The 22,098-nt window shown below is 41.9% G+C and overlaps 1 protein-coding gene across 18 annotated transcripts in view; it reads left to right on the forward strand.

Moving 5' to 3' along the window:
• LOC120396454 (poly(rC)-binding protein 3-like) overlaps nucleotides 1–22,098 on the forward strand; it is a 585,054-nt gene that overhangs the window by 542,875 nt on the left and 20,081 nt on the right. For 15 of the 18 annotated variants that reach the window (XM_039521351.1, XM_039521349.1, XM_039521363.1 and 12 more), the window contains 3 exons: nucleotides 200–275; nucleotides 2,161–2,213; nucleotides 17,089–17,258. In XM_039521351.1, the coding sequence (XP_039377285.1) occupies nucleotides 200–275; nucleotides 2,161–2,213; nucleotides 17,089–17,258 (299 nt within the window). Of the gene's footprint in view, nucleotides 1–199; nucleotides 276–2,160; nucleotides 2,214–17,088; nucleotides 17,259–18,528; nucleotides 18,713–18,785; nucleotides 19,323–22,098 lie in introns of those variants that run through there. The other 3 variants (XM_039521362.1, XM_039521361.1, XM_039521360.1) reach the window with 3 other exon arrangements.

Consider the following 22,098-nt stretch of genomic DNA (forward strand, 5'->3'; position numbering starts at 1 on the left):
ATATTAACTATAGCCATTACATGTAATAACAATAGAGACGTCATTTTAACCAGTTTTTTTATACAGTAGAATAGAATGAATGAGTAAACCTTTATTTTAATTTTAATTAATCCAGTTTTAAAACATGTAAGATGGTTTTCTCTACTCTGAAATAATTCCATTTGATTGGTTAGTTCTAATTTCCCATCCTGCCCTGCAGTTGACCAAGCTTCACCAGTTGGCTATGCAGCATCCCCCCTTTACTCCCCTTGGGCAGACCACCCCTGGTTTCCCTGGTACGTACCCATGACCCCCTGGGGATGTCCTTCTTCTTAACAGCTTTGTTTCCCATGGTCATTACATCATTTTAATACTAAATGTGGGCAATGACCGATGATCCTTTTGTTTTCACACCTTAATCTTTGTTCTTTTTCCCTGTGGCTCTGTGTTTTTTTCGTCATTACTAAATTCTTGTGCTTTGTTTGTTCCATTTATTTTAATACAATCCACTTAATTTGTGCCATCAGCCAAAGAGCCTGAGTTTCTTTGAGTTAGTCCTATGCAAAGTTATTATGCACCACATAGTACGTACCAGTTAGTATTACCTAAAGTACTTGATCAAATTAATTTTGTTGGACCTTTGTTTTTGTATTGTGCATTGAAAAAATCCAAAGAGAAATTAAAATCTAAGAATGGAAAATGTATTTACATTATAATTACAGATTAATTAAAAATTTTAGAACATACAATTGAGGACCTAAACAAGCATACCTTGTATGCTAAAATTCCTTTTGGCTTTCATTATTCTTGTTGTCCTTGGAACAAATTCTGCTGTTCTTAATTGTGCAAAACTCCCAATGAAGGCAATGGAATTTTGCTCAATTAAGGTCATAATTGTTAAGGCCTGTCAGGGATATTTGTTTGGAAAAGAGGAATGAAATTAGATAAACTTTCAATTAAATCAGTTTAATGTACATTTTATTTTGTTTCAGTAAATATTGGGCTTGGAAGTCAAGATTTTCCCAAGACATGAATAATTATACACTGGTACATATTTTGTATGGCAAGTAATAACATTTTTATCAAATACATCAAATTTTGTGAGAGACTCAATCATTTCATTATTTTAATTGTTTATACGATTTTTGGACTACAATATTCAGCAAATATACACACAGTGTAAAATAAACATACACAATATGTAAACAAATTAATGTAAATATAATGAACATTTAGATAAGGTATTCTGAATAAAATTATTCCTTTTCCATCTTTGCTAGTTGTGGGAAAAATACATTTTAAAATATATCTTTATACACAGAAAAATTGGAAAGAGAAGAAAGAAAAATGACACAAACAATATAATTTGCTTCTACATGGTGTATCTGATAAAATATCAGCAAATAATATGAAATTACCTTTCCTGGCTTTATATTTTCCTTGTTTTTCTACTTGTCATTAACATGCTGCTCCTTAATCTTTTCCTTGTTATATTTGTGATTTGTATGTTTCCGTAACTATACTGAGTGTTAGAGCACTAATTGCATTTCTCCTAAGCATTTTCCTTTTGTCCACCCAATTTAAAAACAAATGTATGCAACTTACAGTATTTTGTACATTTCCCTTAAAAAAAAGAAAAAATTTCTTTCCAACGTTTCTGCAACATCACTAATCCCATGTACAATTTAAATTCACCTAGTTTATTTTCCCCATCTTTCTTTATTTTATCAGTTTTCTTTTCACATTTTACTTTTTGTTTACCATAGATTTCCACTTTTTATTTTGAGTAATTCAGCATTCCTGGTAGACAGGTCAAAATTCAGATATCCGATCATTTTTGGCAATTAATGTATATGGAACACATTTCATAGTTATTTATAGGTGGAACCATCCACTTTCTAGAAACTTTTCATAGCATTGTAGACTCTGCCGTGACATTTGTTATTTTGGTGGGTTAAAGGTTAATTAAAATAAGAATAAATTAAAGTCAATCCAACCTTCTTAATTTTTGCATCTCTTGCTTTCTTTTCTCTTTTGCTAGCAGTTCTGTATTTTTCATTGCTACTCTCTTTTATCTATTTTTTTCATATTTTCCTTCTTTTAAATATCATTTGTAGTGTCTTCCTTTTTTTTTTTCAAAACAATTGGCATAATGTGTTCCCCTCTGTCCCCTCAATATAGGATTGGATGCCACTACTCCAACCAGTTCCCATGAGCTTACTATTCCAAATGATGTAAGTGGACCAATAGTCAGTCTCTCTCACTCGTGCTACTGTAGGTGGAATATTTCATTTTGTGTCAATTCATCAATTTGTTACCAAAATAAATTTAGACTGTGCTATCAGAACTGTGTTACAGAGTATCAGAGTGCAGGGCAAAAGGGGGGGAAATTACGGTTTATGCTAGTGTCAGTACTCGAATGAATTTTGGATACGTAAGGAATTAATACATCTAGGGAGAGTTAGTAGAATAGTGGTATAAAAAAAGAAGACAAAGTGAGACTGGATGGCTCTGTTGAATGACAAGGACGGAGATACAGAGCAGTTCACCTGTGTTCACGTGGTCCAGTAAGGCCAGGTTGGTTGTTACTGAAGGTGTTATCAATAGGGCTGTCAAGCGATTAAAACAATTAATTGTGATTAATCATGCGTTTTTTAAAAAATCATGATTAATCGCACTGTTAAACAATAATTATTATATTAAATATAAGTATTTTTTATGTTTTTCACATTTTCAAATATATTGATTTCAATTACAACACCAAATGCAAAGTTTACAGTACTCACTTTATTTTTATTTTTATAATAAATATTTGCACTGTAAAAGTAAATAGCATTTTTCAATTCACTTAATACAAGTACTGTAGTGCAATCTCATTATCATGAAAGTTGAACTTACAAATGTAGAATTAGGTACAAAAAATAACTCTATTAAAAAATAAACAATGCAAAACTTTAGCGCCTACAAGTCCACTCGGTCCTATTTCTTGTTCAGCAAATCGCTCAGACAAACAAGTTTGTTTACATTTGCAGGAGATAATGCTGCCCGCTTCTTGTTTACAGTATCACCTGAAAGTGAGAACAGGCATTTGTATGGCACTGTTGTAGCCGACTGTGATGGGTTGGGTCACAGAAATCCTTTGGGAGCTGCCACCTGAGGTGCCTAGACTACCTCTGAGCCTGTTTTCCCTGCTAGCTTGGGACTTCAGTGCCCCGCCTTGTTTGAGCCAGACACACTTGCCTGCTGCAAACACAGATCCAAGTCTGAACCACGTCCTCCACAAGCTGCAGGCTTAACTGAAAACAGCTTAAGAAGTGCTCCTGTCTCCAGCACTCAGATACCCAACTCCCAATGGGGTCCAAATCCCAAATAAATCCATTTTACCCTGTAGAAAGCTTATACTGGGTAAACTCATGAATTGTTTGCCCTCTATAACACTGATAGAGAGATATGCACAGCTGTTCCTCCCCCGCCGGTATTAATACTTACTCTGGGTTAAGTAATAGGTAAAAAGTGATTTTACTAAACACAAAAAGTAGGATTTAAGTGGTTCCAAGTAATAACAGACAGAACAAAGTAAGTTACCAAGCCAAATGAAACAGAAACATGCAAGTCTAAGCCTATTCTCCTTCTAGTCTGGGCCCAATCCTTTCCCCTGGTACAGCCCTTGTTCCAGCTCAGGCGGTAGCTAGGGGATTTCTCATGACTGCAGCCCCTTTTGTTCTGTTCCACCCCCTTATATAACTTTTGCACAAGGCAGGAATCCTTTGTCCCACTCTGGGTTCCCACCCCTCCATCTAAATGGAAAGGCACCAGGTTAAAGATGGATTCCAGTTCAGGTGACATGATCACGTCACTGTAAGACTTCATTACTCACTTGCCAGCACACAGGTATACAGGAAGACTTGCAAGTAAACAGAGCCATTTACAACCAGTTGTCCTGGTTAATGGGAGCCATCAAGATTTCAAGCCACCATTAATGGCCCACACTTTGCAGAGTTATATTTCATATTTCTAGTTTCAGATACAAGAATGATACATTTATACAAATTGGATGACCATATTCAGTAGATTATAAGCTTTGTAATGATACCTTACAAGAGACATTTTGCATGAAGCATATTCCAGTTACATCATATTCACACTCATTAGCATATTTTCATAATATCATATGGAGTGCACCGTCACACTGGCGTTGCAAGATATTTACATGCCAGATGCGCTAAAGATTCATATGTCCCTTCATGCTTCAACTACCATTCCAGAGGACATGCGTCCAAGGTGATGATGGGTTCTGCTCGATAAAAATCCAAAGCAGTATAGACCAACGCATGTTCATTTTCATCATCTGAGTCAATGCCATCAGAAGAAGGTTGATTTTCTTTTTTGGTGGTTCGGGTTCTGTGGCTTCCACATCAGAGTATTGCTCTTTTAAGACTTCTGAAAGCATGCTCCACATCCTGTCCCGATCAGATTTTGGAAGGCACTAGAGATTCTTAAATCTTGAGTGCTGTAGCTATCTTTAGAAATCTCACATTGGTATCTTCTTTGTGTTTTGTCAAATCTGCACTGAAAGTGTTCTTAAAACAAACAAAATGCTGGGTCATCATCCAAGACTTCTATAACATTAAATATACGGGAGACATACAATTCTCTCCCAAGGAGTTCGGTCACAAATTTAATTAATACATTTTTTTAACGAGCGTCATCAGCATGGAAGCATGTTCTCTGGAATGGTGGCCAAAGCATGAAGCAGGGGCGGCTCCAGGCACCAGCACGCTAAGTGCATGCTTGGGGTGGCAAGCCACGGGGGGAGCTCTGCCGGTCGCCGCGAGGGCAGCAGGCAGGTTGCCTTCGGCGGGATGCCTGCAGGGGGTCCGCTGGTCCTGCGGCTTCGGCAGACCTCCCACAGGCTGCCACTGAATCCGCAGGACTGGGGACCTCCTGCAGGCAAGCCGCCAAAGGCAGCCTGCCTGCCGTGCTTGGGGTGGTAAAATACCTAGAGCCGCCCCTGGCATGAAGGGGCATACTATGTTTAGCTTATATGGCACATAAATACCTTGCAATGCCGGCTACAAAAGTGACATGCAAACAGCTGTTCTCACTTTCAGGTGACGTAAATAAGAAGTGGGCAGCATTATCTCCTGTTTCTATTAGCGATTGGCTGGACAAGAAGTAGGACTGAGTGGACTTGTAGGCTCTAAAGTTTTAGATTGTTTTGTTTTTGAGTGTAGTTATGTAACAAAAAAAACCTACATTTGTAAGTTGCACTTTCACGATAAAGAGATTGCACTACAGTACTTGTATGAGGTGAATTGAAAAATACTATTTATTTTATTATTTTACAGTGCAAATATTTGTAATAAAAATTATATAAAGTAAGTGCTGTACACTTTGTATTCTGTATTGTAATTGAAATCAATATATTTGAAAATGTAGAAAAACATCCAAAATATTTAATAACTTTCAATTGGTATTCTATTGTTTAACGGTGTGATTAATCACGATTAATTTTAACTGTAATTAATTGAGAGCCCTAGTTATCAATCACTGGATGGTTGGTGCCCTAAGTGAAGTTAGTAACTAAGGAATAGTTGTTTGCATCACAGGTGGCACCCAGATTAACAGTCTCAGTAAAAACACCAAGAACTGAATGGACTTGGAAAATGAACAACCTCCATATTCTATGGGGAAGTTCCTCCAGGGTAGGATTGAGAACACATAGGCCAGCTAGTTTGGGGAAACTGCACTGTAACTTGCTTGTGCCATATCGTTCTGGACTAATCAGAGGACCGTTGTCTCCAAGGCTGTCAATTCAGTATCTTTCATGAGCACAAAATGTACTTAAACTATATAAACGTGCAATGTAAACAACATTGCTTTTAAAAAGAGAGGTTAAAAACTGGAGCAACACTCCAACTCTGTGAACTCCAAAATGGGATATGACTGGCCTACCCACCTCTCACCTGCGACAGTCCTCTCCCTACCCTACAAGGTACTGGAACTTTAGACATCCCCTTAACATTTCCAACTGATTCTTTGCCTGCCATAGAAAAAACATTCAAATATTTGCCGTCCGCTCTAGGTCTTATCAACTTTCATTATAAACGAATGACACAGAAAATTGAAGATATTCCCTCCAGTAAAAAAAAGCTTTCAAGCATGAATGGGATCACAAATAACAATTACATTACTTACCAGATACTTATAACATCATATAAACCCTCTTAATCTCAGTGGCAGTGATTTATAGAAAGAAGAGGAGAAAGCAAATCAGAGTTAATAGGAAAAAGGCTTCTCCTTTCCCAAGTTTCTGAGATCTGGCAAGCTTTGCATTAGTAGGAGGACACTCTGCTAATATGTTTTATCATCTAGTTTATTGTTTGTTCAGAATTTTATGAGAGCACCACATTTGTCCTTACAGTGCAGGTTTGGGGAAGCTCACTGCCAAATTCTGCTCTTGCTCACAGCACTGTAAATCCAGAGTAACTCCATTTACTCCAGTAGAGTCTCTCTGGAGATCTGCTGATGAAAGCGAGAGCAGACTTTGGCCTTGTGTGCCTTTTGCAACAGAGAGAATCTGTTCCTAGCCTCACAACTGTAAAACACACTGACTCAGCACTAACCTCTGACATCACTGCATTATTTGAAAAATCCTCCTGCAGTAACAGATTTTTCAAGATCTAGTAGAACAAGCCAGCATATGTGAGTTTTAAATCAAACCCATTGTAAGTTAAGTCAAGCCCAGTCTCACTGCCACCTTTTTAAAAGGGATCCCTGAGGATGAAATGGGTTTAGGCATAGAAATAGCCGGCAGGAACGCTACAGCTAGGAAAATGGAATAATATTTTGGGTTGGCTCCTAGCATTAAATTCAACGGTATATTAATAGAAGTGCTAAATGTACTTGGTACTCTGCATATGCACAGGTGTGTGTGTAGTGCTGCCAGCCCGAGAAGTGGTACAATTGTCGGGGGGATTCTTGTGATAAAATACAGGCAGCTCAGGAATTTTGGCTGTTTGTGTTTCTGGCAGCCAGAGCAGCTGACTGCAGTACAGAAGGGTGTATGTTCTCAGCGGGCAGAGTCTTGGGGCAGGCACAACTCACCAGAGCAACCTAGGGCTGATGGAAAGAAAGGACAATTCGCCCCCCTCCCCAGCTCAAGTTGGGAGGGGCCTAATGTCTGTGTAAATAAATGGGAGGGGACCTAGCGAACACTATGTACCAGGGCCCCAAATTTTTCTTGATACGCCTGAAGCTGCACCCATTCTGAGCTCACTAGCCAAAGCTTCATTCCCTCACCACCAAGCCCCTCCCCTGCAGGCTGGAGACAGGGAGAGGCTGCCTGAGCAGGTTATGGGAATGGGGGGCCTGGGGCAAAGCAGTTTCAGGGGTTCCTTCCATAAAAAAAGTTGCAATACTATAGAACACTATATTCTCGAGGGGGCCCCTGTGGGGTCCAAGGTAAATTGCCCCACTTCCCCTCCACCCCACCCCTGGGAAGCCCTGGGAAAAATAAATATTTAAAAACCTTCCGCATCTCGGCACAAACTCAGGTTTGAGAACTTCTTTTCAAGTCACCTTTACAACATATCACTGGTTCTCAGCATCAGCTAGTGCTAAAAGGCACTAAAGCTCATTAAAAGGGTGGGACAAATATTTTCCATCAAAACTTTTTCTGGATCGAAAACTAGGGGTTTTTAAAAAGCAGACAAAATCACGGACAATGTCTGCTTTCCTTCAAAATTTGTTGTGGTTTTTTTAATTGAAAAGCTGAAATTAGTCTGCCAAAACCTGAACATGGTTTGGGGTTTCAGAAGTGTGTGGCCAAATATTTGCTGCTTGCTGTGTTTGATTGTTTAAAGAAACAATAAAAAAATTCTGCTTAAAAAAAAAATCCAAAACTTTTGAACCACCTGAGCTTGTGACCAAACACCTGAGCCCATCCAGTCTGAGATTTTTCCAGCTTTCTGATACTCTGCTGGCTTCCTTGACCCATATCTGTCTCCATAACTTTGGGTTCATTTAGGTTAGACCATAAGAATGGCAATACTGGGTCACACCAAAGCCCAGTATCCTGTCTACAGACAGTGGCCAGTGCCAAGTGCCCCAGAGGGGGTGAACCTAACAGGTAATGATCAAGTGATTTCGCTCCTGCCATCCATCTCCACCCTCTGACAAACAGAGGCTAGAGACACCATTCCTTACCCATCCTGGCTAATAGCCTTTAATGGACTTAACCTCCATGAATTTATCTGTTTCCTAGAGACTGGCTCCATGGGGTCCCTCACAAACTCGAGACGGTTACTGTGGGTTTGTCTTTAGTATAGACTATGTACATACTCCAGGAACTGAGCATTTGAGCTTGTTCCAGAATCTGAGATGAGCCTATGTTGTGAAAACGGAATGCTCAAAATAGCACATGCATGTGAATGGACACGGTGCTAAAATTAAATTAACCCAGGGGGGTCTCAAACTGGGGGTCAGGATCCCTTAGGGGGTCACGAGGTTATTACTGGGGGTTGCGAGCTGTCAGCCTCCACCTCAAACCCCGCTTTGCCTCCAGCATTTATAATAGTGTTAAATATATAAAAAAGTGTTTTTAATTTATAAGGAGGGGGGTCGCACTCAGAGGTTTGTTATGTGAAAGGGGTCACCAGTACAAAAGTTTGAGAACCACTGAATTAACCCCTCTGGAGCCTCAGGGAATGCAGGGGAGGGGAGTTTCCCTTGGTAGGGTTGGGAAGGAGGTAGGTGGTGTAGGATATTGCTCTTCTCATGTGATCTCTCCCCCATGGCTCTCTTGGCTCTATCACTGTTAATCTAAAGTGGCTAATTTTAAATGAAGCTACCCTCCCCTGACATGACTCTCCCTATGGCACTGAAATTAAATGTAGACTATAATTTGGCATTTGAGAAGTGAAAGGAATGGTAGCCCTAAGGGAAAAGATAACAGCTTGGCTCTTTGTGTTAAATAGCTGTCTGCAAGCCTCAAACTGCTGAATGAGCTTTAGGGTAGGGAAGGCTGTGCCTCCCAAACAGCCTGGCCCTGCCCCCTATCTGACCCCCACCCACTTCCTGTCCCCCAACTGCCCACCTCCCTCTGAATCCCCAACCCATCCTGCTCCTTGTCCCCTGACCACCCCCCGAGACCCTCCCAACCACCACCCCAGGACCCCACCCCCCACGAACCCCTCCTGCTCCCTGTCCCCTGACTGCCCTGACCCCTATCCACCCTCCCACCGAGTCCTGACAAGACCCCCAGAATGCCCACGATCCAACCCTCCCATTCCCCGTCCCCTGACCGCCCCCCCAAACCTCTGCCCCCTCCCTGTCCCCTGACTGTCCCTGGAACTCCCTGCCCCTTATCCCATCCCCCTTACCATGCTGCTTACCCCCGCCTCCCCCCTCTCCCGGAGCCTCAGCATGCCGCATTCAGGAGCGGCCCTGGACAGTGCTGCAGCAGCGTGGCTCCAGCGGGGCCCCGAGCTCCCGCTGCTCGGCCCTGAGCTCACAGCCCCGCCCCCTTACCACACGGCTCTGAGCGGGAGGAGCTCAGGCCCCGTCCAAGCTATGCCACTTTAGCTCTGTCCAGGGCCGCTCCTGGACGCAGCGCGCTGAGGCGCCGGGGGATGGCGGAAGGCGGGGCTGGGGCCGGGGGGAGCCTCAGACATTCTGGTGGGGGCCCCTGCGGGGCCCGGGGCCTGGGGCAAATTGCCCCACTTGCCCCCCCCCGGGCAGCCCTGCCTCTGAGTCAAAGGAAGAATTTTTCTGTCAACCTAGCTACTGCCTTTTGGAGAGGTGAACTATCTACATCAATGGAAAAAACCCTTCCGGCAATGTAGGGTGCATCTACCCTACAGTGGCGTAGCTGCAACCCCTTAGCCATGCCGCTGTAGCACAGACATACCCTAGAGTTGCATGCAATAATCCGGGAGGGAGTGACTGCTGCTTAAAACAGCCTTAAGTCCCACCACGTCCTATTTGTGTTTGCAGCTGAGCAGCCAGAGGGGGAGTCACCCAATGGCAGCACAATTCCTGTAGGGGGAAGGAGAGGCGGGTAGTGGCAGTGCATGGAGAGCAACTACTGCCCGTGTGCATCTGGAACATCCAGAGGATCTACCAGCTCGAGAGGCTCCTCCCCTCCCCATGACATTGCCCGCACAATCCCTCCCACTAAGAGGGATGATGAAAATTCTGAATGTCTCCAACCTTCTTGGCCCTGCCCCAACACCCCACTGTCCCCATGGAGGGACAACTGTAGCGGCCCAAGGTGGGTTGATTCCTCACCCCCTTTCCTGGTGGCTAGAGGGAATTGCACCCACAGTAGGTCGCCTCAGTAGAAGTGATGATCTGGCCTTCAGTAATTAAAGTCTGCCTGCTTTTAGCTCATCCATCAACATTGATTTGAATTGTCTAAATTACTCACCAAAAGTCACTTATTCTGAGTTCATTATACATGTAGTGACCAGCATATCCCTCGAGAGGCCGCGCTAGTAACAGTAAGAAAAAAGCTGAGTCCTCCCTAAAAATAAAGTGTCAGCATCAATACTTTCTGCTATTGCTGCTACTTGGCAATACTGATTATTGCTCCAAATAGGAAATCAGGGTTGATATTTGTCATCTTGACAAGCAGCCAAGGAAATGAATTGATTTTTTAATAAGGTATAAGAACCTACATACTCGCAGCATGGGTCGTTCTGAAACAGTTTCCTAAGCAGTGCATCAGGGGGCTTTCTGCTTCACTTTCAGTGTTGCACCTTTATCCTTCTCTGCCCTTATTTTGTCTAGTATTGCAAAATAGGTCTGTGTAAACTGTTAGTTCTTGGAAGGGCAAAGTGTACATCAGTGAGGGCAGCCTACTCTGGGCGTTAGTCTCCCCTTGCACTGGTGCAAACTAGGAATAATTATTTTTGTGTTAATGGGCCTCTTTCTCTACTGCTTTGCATCTTGAGGAGTCATTGACCTCTTTGCCAAGTGGATGTAAGATACCAGTGGAAATTAGAAGAGACTCGAGACCACTGTACTTACACATGCTCTTGAATGACCAAAGAAGAACAGGATATGATTTAAATAGAAATAAACCCAGGAGGCTAAGTCTGAGTTGTTACTCAGTCCTTGATCAGACAGATTCCCCCTGATTCAAACACAGTAGGAATTTGCCTAAGCAAACACCAAATACAAACTAAGTAAAGACTGTAGGGTTTTGCCCAAGGAAAGCATAAGTAAGTCTAAGATTTTGTCAGGGATAGTTTTAGTAAAAGTCATGGACAGGTCACCAGCTTCCGTAAATTTTGCTTTATTGCCCATGACCTGTCCATGACCTTTACTAAAACTATCCCTGACAAAATGAGGAGCCCAGCTGCAGGGTCCCCACACTGCCTGCAGAGGTTGGGAAGCTGCGGGGGCTGCTCCGAGCTCTGGGGGGCCCTATCTTCCATCCACCTGCTGGGATCTTCTTCTGCTTTCCAGGCTTACACTGTAAGAGGAAAAACTTGTGATGTACATCTTGGCATATAATGGTGGAGTGGTGATAGCTAGGTGGGGGGATGGAGAAGGTGGTGGAAGTGGGGTACAATGGAGCTGGCATAGATGGATCACAGTCTTAAAACACCTGACACTGCAAAAAAAACCAAAACACATTGGTCAGTAAGATAAAAATCACCTTTCCCCCTTTAAAAAAAAAGAGAGAGAGAACAATGAACAGAAAGCAAAAAACCCCAAAACAGCAGGATGCTTTGAAAATAAAATGCCGCAAATCTGATAAATGCTCTCTATAAATATAAATTGGCCTGTAAATCCAGCTGAATTGGAAATGACAACCTGATGGGCCAGCCTTCTGTGTTCGAGAGGAATAATGACTCCTTCCTTTCAAATAGCTAATTGGGAAGCTCATCACATAAGCACCATAAGGGTGTCTCACAATCAAATTCAACACCATCTCCATAAAAGACACTGGGAAGGTAAATATGGCCTTCCCAATACATAGCTGTTGTCCTTGACTGAGAAATGCTGAAGATCTAGGGAAAAATGTTAGATCCTGCAGATCTTACTCAGGCAAAACTCCAACTGACTACCTGCAGAATTGGGCGCATGTAAACAGAGTGCCTAAACATAACAAATATATCCAGTAGGGCCAACCTAAGAGCCCAGATGTTGCTTTTTAATATATCCATTGTCTGAATGTCAGCAATAAAATTGCACCCTATCCTCTGAATGATCCTGATTCAAGAAAGCTCAGTTCAGCAAAGGAATTTAGGCACAATGTTAATCTTAATTTAAAATTAAACGTGTTTAAGTACTTTCCTGAATTTGAACATGTGTCATTACTTATGTTAAAGGGCTTAAAAGGTGAAAATGTGGCTTAAAAGAACTCATTTACTACCACCAACGTTTAATGATCCGCATTAAAAATATTGGAACATATCCTTGGTTGGTGTCAATTGGAATAGTTCTACTGAAGTCAAAGGAGGTATGCCAGTTTGCAGCAGTTGAAGATCTGGCCCAGTAAATTTAATTTAATACTGAGAGCCACAAATGTGATAGCACCCAATATGGTAATACGTAATTAACCAGATATTTTTACCTGGGTTTGATCAAGGAGAAGTGATTTCTGAAAAATATGTATTTTACCCCCTTGTCTTTTGATATGTTCTTGCATTTGGTCTTGGCCTGATTCGGTCCCTCTTTAACCAAGATAATCAATGGGACCATGACAATAAAAGGTTTAATACTGAGAGCCACAAATGTGATAGCACCCAATATGGTAATACGTAATTAACCAGATATTTTTACCTGGGTTTGATCAAGGAGAAGTGATTTCTGAAAAATATGTATTTTACCCCCTTGTCTTTTGATATGTTCTTGCATTTGGTCTTGGCCTGATTCGGTCCCTCTTTAACCAAGGGGAAGCCCAATTTTTAATTTCCCGTGGATAATCAATGGGACCATGACAATAAAAGTGTCGTTGTCTCAAAATTGGTCCTACCAATTTTCTTTATATCTGTTTATGAAGTCTGTGAAATCACTATGAGCCAGATTGTGCATTATACCTGGGAGGGAAGAGGGGAGATGTTAAATATTACTGCTGCTTTTTAACAGGCACAGAGTAGTCAAGCATCGTGTCCAAGGTCCTACAATAAGTCCGTGAGAGAGCTATGATCAGATATCAGGAGATCGTGACTTCCACTAAATTACACTGTCCCTCATGCAGCCCCTTATCTAAATAAAAATGCATAAATAAATCCCACTATGGCAGCCCTTCTGAGGCATATAACAAGGCAGTGTACTTGTGCAACAGAGGAAAGAAGCAGAAAGAATAAAAGAGATTGAAAATAATGAGAAGGAAATGAAATTAAGTATTTATGAAAAACAATTAGAGAGTCTCCTTTGAAGAGAGCATCATAGACCAAGTTCTACTGTCAGTTATACCCTGGATTTACATCAGGGTAACATGTTAGGAAGCCACAGCTACAGGTGGTATCCTGGGAATGTCAGACACATCCAGTATAACATGTAACAGAAACAATTCCACGGATACACAATAAATCGATTCTTACATGGACTGAAATTTCCTTTAAATAATGGGAGATGTCTTTTCACCTTTGGTCAGTGGTTAAGACTGGTATTGGATGACAGTTGTTCCCATCTGACAGTTGTTCAGTGGTCATTATTAAATGAGTTCCAGTCTTGGGTCCAGCCTTGTTGGCAGTCCCAGGAGAGCGGCCAAGGAGTCAATGGGCTGAGCCCGCACTCCTCTTTCACCCCTGAAGCTACTCCCACCAGGCCAGTGGAGGTAAACTGCCAAGGCAGCATTGGGAAGCTTGAGTTGGCAGTACCTGTACTCGGGATAAGCAGAAAACTTCAGTCTCAGATGCTGCCTACTCAGTACTTTTTGCTAGCGCTATTCCAAATGGAATCCAGTTTTATCTAGAAGTGAAATATTCAAACAGCCCGCAAGCCACGCACCACCATGACAAGCCAGCGCTTTACAGTAGGAGCCTTGTAATAAACTACAGACTAAATGTCTGGCTATTCCCAGTGCCATACTGAGAGAATGCGGCAGTGAGGGACATAAGGAGCCAAACAAGCAGAAAACTCACACTGGAAGGCTATAGTTTAAAGTATAACTGGCATACTCTCTCTTTCTGTGTGATAGTCTTTGTATAGTGCTGAGTACACGGGCAGTGCTTAATAACAAACACGAAGGAAGACACAGGGCCTGAATCTGAACTCACATGGTGTAAATCAGGAGTAATTCCACTTATCAATAGAGTTAAACTGGTGTCAGCTAAAAATCAGTCCTCATGGTCCCATCCGCTAGAATTTTATGGTCCTGGCTTGATCCCGCTCCCATTGATGTTATAGGAATTTTGCCATGGACTTGAACAGACAATTAAGAACTAGTGGGTGCATGAGTCTCCTCTGATTTACACCAGTGTAACTACATGGTTTTTGGTGGAGTCACACCTGCATTACACTATTGTAAATCAGAGGAGAATCAGGCCCATGATACATTGGAAGACCTCATGAATGTCAGTCTCAAAACAGTTCCAATGGTCCTGCTAAAGAAAAATGTCAGACTCCTGTACTGCTCATCCTCTAATTGTATCGGCCGAGAGTTTTCAGAAGCAGCAAACCTGTAACTGTAGAACATACAACACTTCATACAGTGCTGTCACTTTCAGTGTTTCATGGACCCACCTCTGTTGCAAGGGACCCAGTAGGATTTGCCAAATCCTGCTGTGCAACCATCTACAGAATGAGAGATGGCTTCTCCTGAATGGGCCAGTCAGTAGTATTAGAAAGATTTGTCTAGGAAAAAAAGCATCAGTTTTGGATATAATTTCATATGACTCCTTCTCAGAGTGAGGCAGACAAAATGTAAAGGGTCTGGCTCACCATTGCGTCATGCCGGTTTTACACCAGTATTACGCCATCAAAATGACTAGAGGCAGTCTCTCAGATCACCTGATACCAAACCATTTAAACTGCATAGATTAAAACCAGCCCCTAAGATTCCAGGAAACGTATTGGCAGTCCATGCAGATCATACAGTCCAATGCTATGGTAATGCACACCATATAAATAACTAAGCTAGATCAAGCCCAGAGCCTCAGTATAATGTGCTCCCAGGAGACAGCCATAGTCTGAACTAGCTTTAGTGTTTGGTCTCGGTCATGTGGCTCCATGCAGAGTGTATTGCAGCAAGGGAGGGTTAAGGTGACAAAGGGTAAGTGTGGAAAGCTCCACACAGAAATTAAAAGGTGACCCTCTCCTTGCCAAGCGCAAATTAAAAAGTGTTCTTGGCCATCACCACTTCTTGGGCATCCAGGAGCAGCCCAGGTCTAGCAATACTCTTAAGTTGTTCATCTGGGTCACAAATGGTGGTCACAATTTCTCAGTCATGGTCTTGATTAAAATACCACCAGCACTTCTGGATGCTTCCACCAACATTATCTCCAATTTATCTGGACTGAGTCACAATCATTCAAGCCCCAAACTCATTTAGGTACAAGGCTATTGGTTCCACTCTACCAGCTGGGTCAGGCATGATAACAGCATATAATTGGGTGTCTTTGGTGTCCCCTTCCAAGTGGCCTCAGGAACACATTGAATAAGAGGTGATAAAATAGTCCTCATGGTACCATGCATGAACTCCCTCAGGGCAGCTACCATCTGAGCACGCTCCAGAACAACTCCACTGCTTTGACAGGCCACAGACACTTTAACAAACCCTGCTGACTAGAGCTGGTTGCATTTTTTCTAAATGTTAACAAAAATCAGAGTTTTTACACACATTTGTATTGTGTTTTGCCTACTCTACTGCTAACAGATTCAAAAACCTTTTTATCTCTGTGACTAGGACACGACCAGCTGTAGCAGCCAGTACCATGCTCAGGCCTAGAACTTGGTTGACCAGGGTTAAGGAAATCTGAGGAGTCAAGGGGCAGCCAAAGTTGCCTCACCACAACTTTCTCACTGATCCTTCCTTAGAAAAGGAAAAATTCCTAAAATTAACACACAAACAGACTCTCAGACTATGGAATGGGAAATCTCCTACATTTATTTGCCACATTCTCCCACTCCTCCATCTATCTGCTTTGTCCTTCTATTGTGGCCTGTCTGGCCATCTAGACTGTGAACTCTCTGGGGCAGGGACTGTGTTCTTTGTGTTTTAGCTGCTCAGTGCCTAGCACTATGGGGCCTTAACCTTGGCTTAGACCCTGCCATAATATAAATCAATAATACTAGTACTAAATTTGTAGCTCACCAAGAACTTTCAAGCAGCCTTTGAAACAACATGCAATGTATTTTACCAGTTGACTTTAAGGCTAAGAAGGGAACCATTGTGAGCATTTAGTCAGACCTCCTGCACATTGCAGGCCACAGACCCTCACCTGCCCATTCCTATAATAGACCCGGTACAATTTTACTGAAGGATAAAATGGGACATAGGAACACATCCTGACTTACATTTTGCAAATAAAACCAAGGATCAAGTTGTGAAGGAAGTGTCATCACGCCTTAGGCCCAGTTCTGCGTTCAACTACATGGTTATAAGTCCCATTGTCTTTAATGGAAAGAAATCAGTGTAAAGGAGGGCAAAATTTGGTCAATAAAGTTTAGGACTGTCACACAAGCTAGAAAGACCTAGTGAGTGAGGTTCTGTTGGTGAATGAGACAAGCGTTCGGACTACACAGAGCTCGTCTACAGACTGATGCACAGACACAACAATAGAGCTTTCAGGCTGTCTGATTTGTCATGTTGCATCTCTTGATATTTTCACTGGAAATTCAACCTGGGCTCTACTTTGTATTCTGTAGCACTACAATATGCCAGTATTCTCTGATGTATTGGATGGCTAAATTGCCTGTGATACTGAGTTAATACATAACCACCTACAAAATGCCAATGCTTTAACTATAGGAGCTTGACCACTGAGCCCATAGACCCTGCTAGCTAGTCATTCCAAACAGCACAGCAAAAATCTTTTGTTTTGATATCAAGAGACCTTAGTAACCACATTTCGATCGATACGACAAGTTGCAGTTAAATGGTTTTTGCTTGTGTCTGTGGCACTAATTTCAGTCTTTGTCCCACTCCAGTTAATAGGCTGCATTATTGGCAGACAAGGCAGTAAGATAAATGAAATCAGGCAGATGTCAGGAGCGCAGATCAAGATTGCTAATGCCACAGAAGGCTCGGCAGAGCGACAAGTTACAATCACAGGCTCCCCGGCAAACATCAGCTTAGCACAGTACCTCATTAATGCAAGGTAAGTTAGCTTTGTAAGTGATATGCTTCTGCAAGATTGCTATGTCTGTTTTCCAACAAATGTCTGCCTAGGATAAAGCCAGAAAGTTGCTGTGCAGTGTCCATTTTGCATAGTCTTATTTTATTCCTACTTATTTGTAAATCCTGTACCGTTAGAGCCTGTGTTTATTGGTGGTTTATATAGAAAGCGGCTTAATCTGGTGCAATTTCAGTTACACTGAAGCATCAGAGCTCAAAATCTGAACATTCACATTTATAGCCATCTAGCCTCTGAGCTGGATACAGAAAATGATACTTTCATAAATTCATTGGAAGATAAAACTTTTCATAGGACAAACTGATAGCGATGCAGACACATTCTGCTGTCTTAAATGGCAACTATAGTGAAACAGATTGCAAAACAGATTTAATTTGCTAGTGGAAATTGCTTTTTGGGGTTATTAATGGGATATTAAACAGACATTTGGTTGCTAAAGAGACCTGGGATTTATTTTTTCATAGATAGCCCCACAGATCTGTAAAAAAGCCCATCCTCATCAGGCAGGGTGAGAATCTCCTTTTCTCCACTTTTCAACTCCAGAGTTAATGAAAACACTGGTTTTATAGTTAGCCCTTTGAGATTGCTTATGACTCTCACTATTTGGATTTAATTATTTAGGCAAAGATCAAAGTTGATATGCAAGTAGCACTTCATTTGCTCTTACCCCTTTGAGAAAGTGCAATGAATGTAACTCTCTGTCACAAATCTACTTGTATGTGCTGTACCAAGGCACTAGAGAGGAAAATTAGTAGCTATACATTACACTATGTTTAAAAAACACTGTGCCATCTCGCAAATCAAGCTACTTTCTTAGAGATACTTGCTATTAAAGTGATATAAAGTGTGTAAAATAGTATAAGCTTGTGTATGTTGTGAATTGCAGTCCTAGCAAATCTAACCAGCCAAAGCACCTCTCCACCAATATAATTTGGCCAACACTAGAAAAGCATGTAGATTCCATGAATGAAGGGAAAGGAGATTTGCCTTCCATTATGGCAAACAAAATATTACCTTTGCATTACTTGAAACTAGCTTGCCAGGGATAAATGTACTGTTCTATGGCACCATGCAGCTTCAACACAAGCCATTCCAAGGATCCAAAGACAACATACAGCTCGTGTGCTTTACATTCTTTATAGCAAATATAAGTTTCTTCCTTAAGCCCTGTAATCAAGTAAAAATGTGTTCCCTCCTTTAACCCTTAAGGATATGTTCTTCTCTTGGTGTTCAGGGATTCCCCACACATCGAGACGAGAATAGACCCCTTCACTTTTAGTTGCACAAACGCCATATGGCATGCACCTGGATTGCAGAAGATAACAATTTAAGATTTTCAAGACAGCTAAAGCATGCAAATAAAATAATGCAAGTTATTAATGGAGTTGCAGTGAGCTGCTCACCAGAGACAGAAACTCTAGTGAACAAACCTCTCTTTGACTCAGTTAGAAAATCCTGTGAACTCTCACAGCTCTGTTTATTGCTGTCTAGTGGTTCTTTTCATGGAATGGGACATTTAAGAGGTCTTTTAACACACTTTTGCAATGAAGAAAACTGCTGAGCAATCATATTCCATGGATACTATATACCCTGTGAAACTAGAAACGTCGTAGTACTTTCTTCCTGTTGAATTTCTAGTTAGAAAGCATTTGTTACCATCAGATACAATAAGCCATTATATATTATGTACCATATGTTGAAAATGTATTTAGGTAAAATGACTTCATTTGTGAATGAAGAGTCTTAAAACAATGTATAATAAATTAAGCTCTCAAGTATCATAGGTAATTAAGGTGGCCTTTTCATTTTTAAAAACTATGCTATGTGACTAATCTTTTGCTAAAAGATATAACGAGGAGAGAGGAATTCTGTTAACTTAGGTGCCAACACAGCAACAGAACTAGTTGGCAGTCAAGGATTGAATGGGCCATGAAAATTGAGTAACTTCAGTCCAGCAAGCAGTGTCCTCAGCCTGTGGCTTACGCAGCTTGGCAAGGCCGTGGGAGGGAAATACAGAGTGCCAAGCCCATGCAGGACCTATTCTGTGGGTAAATGGAGCCAGCTTCAAGGGTTGTAAATCCAAAACTTGATATGAGTCCTACGTGCTCTTTCTTTTTTTATTTTTTTTATTTATTTATAATTTTTTATTAAATATAAAAGGCAGATGTGAAATAAATTGTTCCTAGAGAGAGTTGAGTACAATATCAAAGTACTAAACTCACCAAGATACCCACTGGTATGCAAGAATAGTCAATGTACACCGAGGCCAGGGGCCACCAAGTTTTCCCATCATTCCTGGATCTACCTTTTCTGTCTGTTCAGGGATTACTTCTGATACTGACATCACTGCAGACCAATCAGCTCTGACTAGTGTGGTAATGTCATTCCCATTGGTTTGGTTTCCAGGGGCATTACCTGTAGGAATTACAATACGTAATTCAAGGTTTGACGGTAGCCTGCGTTTTAAAAAAACATCAGTTCTTTGAAGTACTTGAACTATTTCTAGCCAGTTTTATCTTCTTTAAAATCATTTATCAGACAAGTTAAAATAAAGATTCATTTGTTGCAATATCTTGTTGAATATGTGCATGAGAATATCTAAACTAAGTTAGATTTAAGAGCAGCATGGTCTGTAGAGACAGAGATTTAACCTTATTTTTGTTTCTGTATGGATATAGCCAACTGTTGATATTTGTACCCCTGAAATATACCCCATCTTAGTTATGTGCATTAGGAATGCTTTATTTCCTGTATATCTCTTCTCTTAACTGGTCTTCTGCCTGAACCATGTAACCACAGGACTTGGGAAATAAGGTTCCACTGTAATAACTGGATCCTTGTTATCAAATTATTATCTTAAAATTCTTACTAAAAATGAAATGAACCACAATTTAAGTTTAACCTGTATGCTATCTGACTTCTTCTTTGGGTTATAAATGAATTTTAGCCAACGGAGCTTTCTTATTCTTGTTGAAGAGTAGCTTTTTGAAGATATTTTTACTTCCATTTTGATAACTATTTGATTAGTTCAAGGATAATTAATAAGGGCCCACCCCTATATTCCTTACCTACTCAAGAAATGCACTGATTCCACGGAACACAGGATGTGGCCTTCAATGCATTTATTCATAAAATGAAACTCTTCTCTGAAAAGTGACTCTGTAAAACTGGTATCATGGAGTTCCAGGTGTGTCACGCATCATTGGCTTCCAAATTAAATTTGATCTGTTTACATGTAAACAGTCGATTTTGGTAATTGCAAACTCAACAAGGCCTCTGAAAGCTAAGTTGGATTCCCTCTGTTTTATGCATCATCATCACCACCACCACTAGAAATAAAGATCTGGTAAGGCAGGCCAAATGAGACCCTTAGTTATGCCTGTGCAGCTCAGTACATCATTTGGAGACAATGAGGTTACACAGGTGTAACTGAGGCCATGATTTTGGCCTGCAGACTACTTGCCACCTGTGATGATACATGAGAGGGTCTTTTCGCCACCCCCCCCCCACACACACACACACAACCCCCCGCCGGCTGAACTTTCAGCATTAGCAGCTAGAAAAATCCCATCTTGTCACTTGCCAACTGAGCCAGTTTGAGGTGGAGTCACTGTGCGATAATACACAATGAATCCCCACAATGTCATTTTTACAGACCCCTCAGAGTAAAACTGAGCTGTAAATATAAAATCCAGTTATACACAGATCATGTTATAAAACGTGCTGCTCCTGCTCACCAACCTGAGACGGCGCCCTGTAGCTGGCTCCAAATTTCAGGGTCAGGTAACAGGCATTTTTAATATAAATTATATAGTTTAATATTTCAGGTGGCATTGTTTGCTGGATAAAGACACTATTATTGTCTTGCTACAAAGACCAGTTTTGACCCCAGGGTAGAGAAAGCAGTGTTGTTCAGTGGGAATGGGTGAGACTTGTGGAGGCAGAGGTTAGGAAAACCAAAGTTTTCTGTTTCATGCACTCCAAACCTTTACAAATGTAGCTGAGACGGCTTCTGGCTCCCTTGCAAAAGTATGGGTGTTAAGATCCAAAGAGCCCACTTCCTTGTGGGGGGAAGTGAAGAACCTGATATCTTCCCACCATACAGCCAAACAAGCCCCACGCTCCCTCACATGTACCTTTAGTGGCTGTTCTGGGGGGTACCATCCTCACCTCTGTTATCTTCAAGGGATGGTTTCATCTGCTGTCCGGGGGCAGCACCTAGACCAAAGGGAGGGGCTTCTGGTGGTTGCCCATCTCCATTCAACAACAGTGAGCAGGAGACATTCCTGCAAGTCATTTGAAGCTGCATGGAGCCCTGGGCTCAGGGAAGACCCTACTTGCATTCTTGTTAAGCTGGCCCAGAGGCGAAGTTCCCCCTCCTCTTGACTGAGGCCTGGATATGATTTGTCCTTAATCCTATGCGATGTGGGTGTCTCTGTCCTTTAGTGCTTAAATGAACAGGGCAGCAGGGCTAGAAGTGTTCTCCAGTCTACTGCTGGCTGATGATAGATGGGCCTCTGCCACGGGCCCTTCTCCCTGCCTTGTGGATTGGGGGTCATTGGGGGTCTCTGCCATTCCTGCTCCCACTCCCAGATAGAATATGTGGGAGAGGGAAAGTGCTGTTCCCAGAAGTGGCCACAGGGAGGAAGCAGTGAAGGGTTGGCCAATGGATCGGCCCAGAAGAGTAGGGTGGTGCCAGCCACTATGAAGAGAAGGCTTTATAGGGAAAGGGGGCAGGGAAATCTTCTTCCTCTGGAGTCCCAGAGGAAGGCGGCTGGGGGATTCCTCTCCCTCACTCCCCACC

This window comes from Mauremys reevesii, linkage group 2 (genome assembly GCF_016161935.1).
Source record: "Mauremys reevesii isolate NIE-2019 linkage group 2, ASM1616193v1, whole genome shotgun sequence".
Classification (NCBI taxonomy): domain Eukaryota; kingdom Metazoa; phylum Chordata; order Testudines; family Geoemydidae; genus Mauremys; species Mauremys reevesii.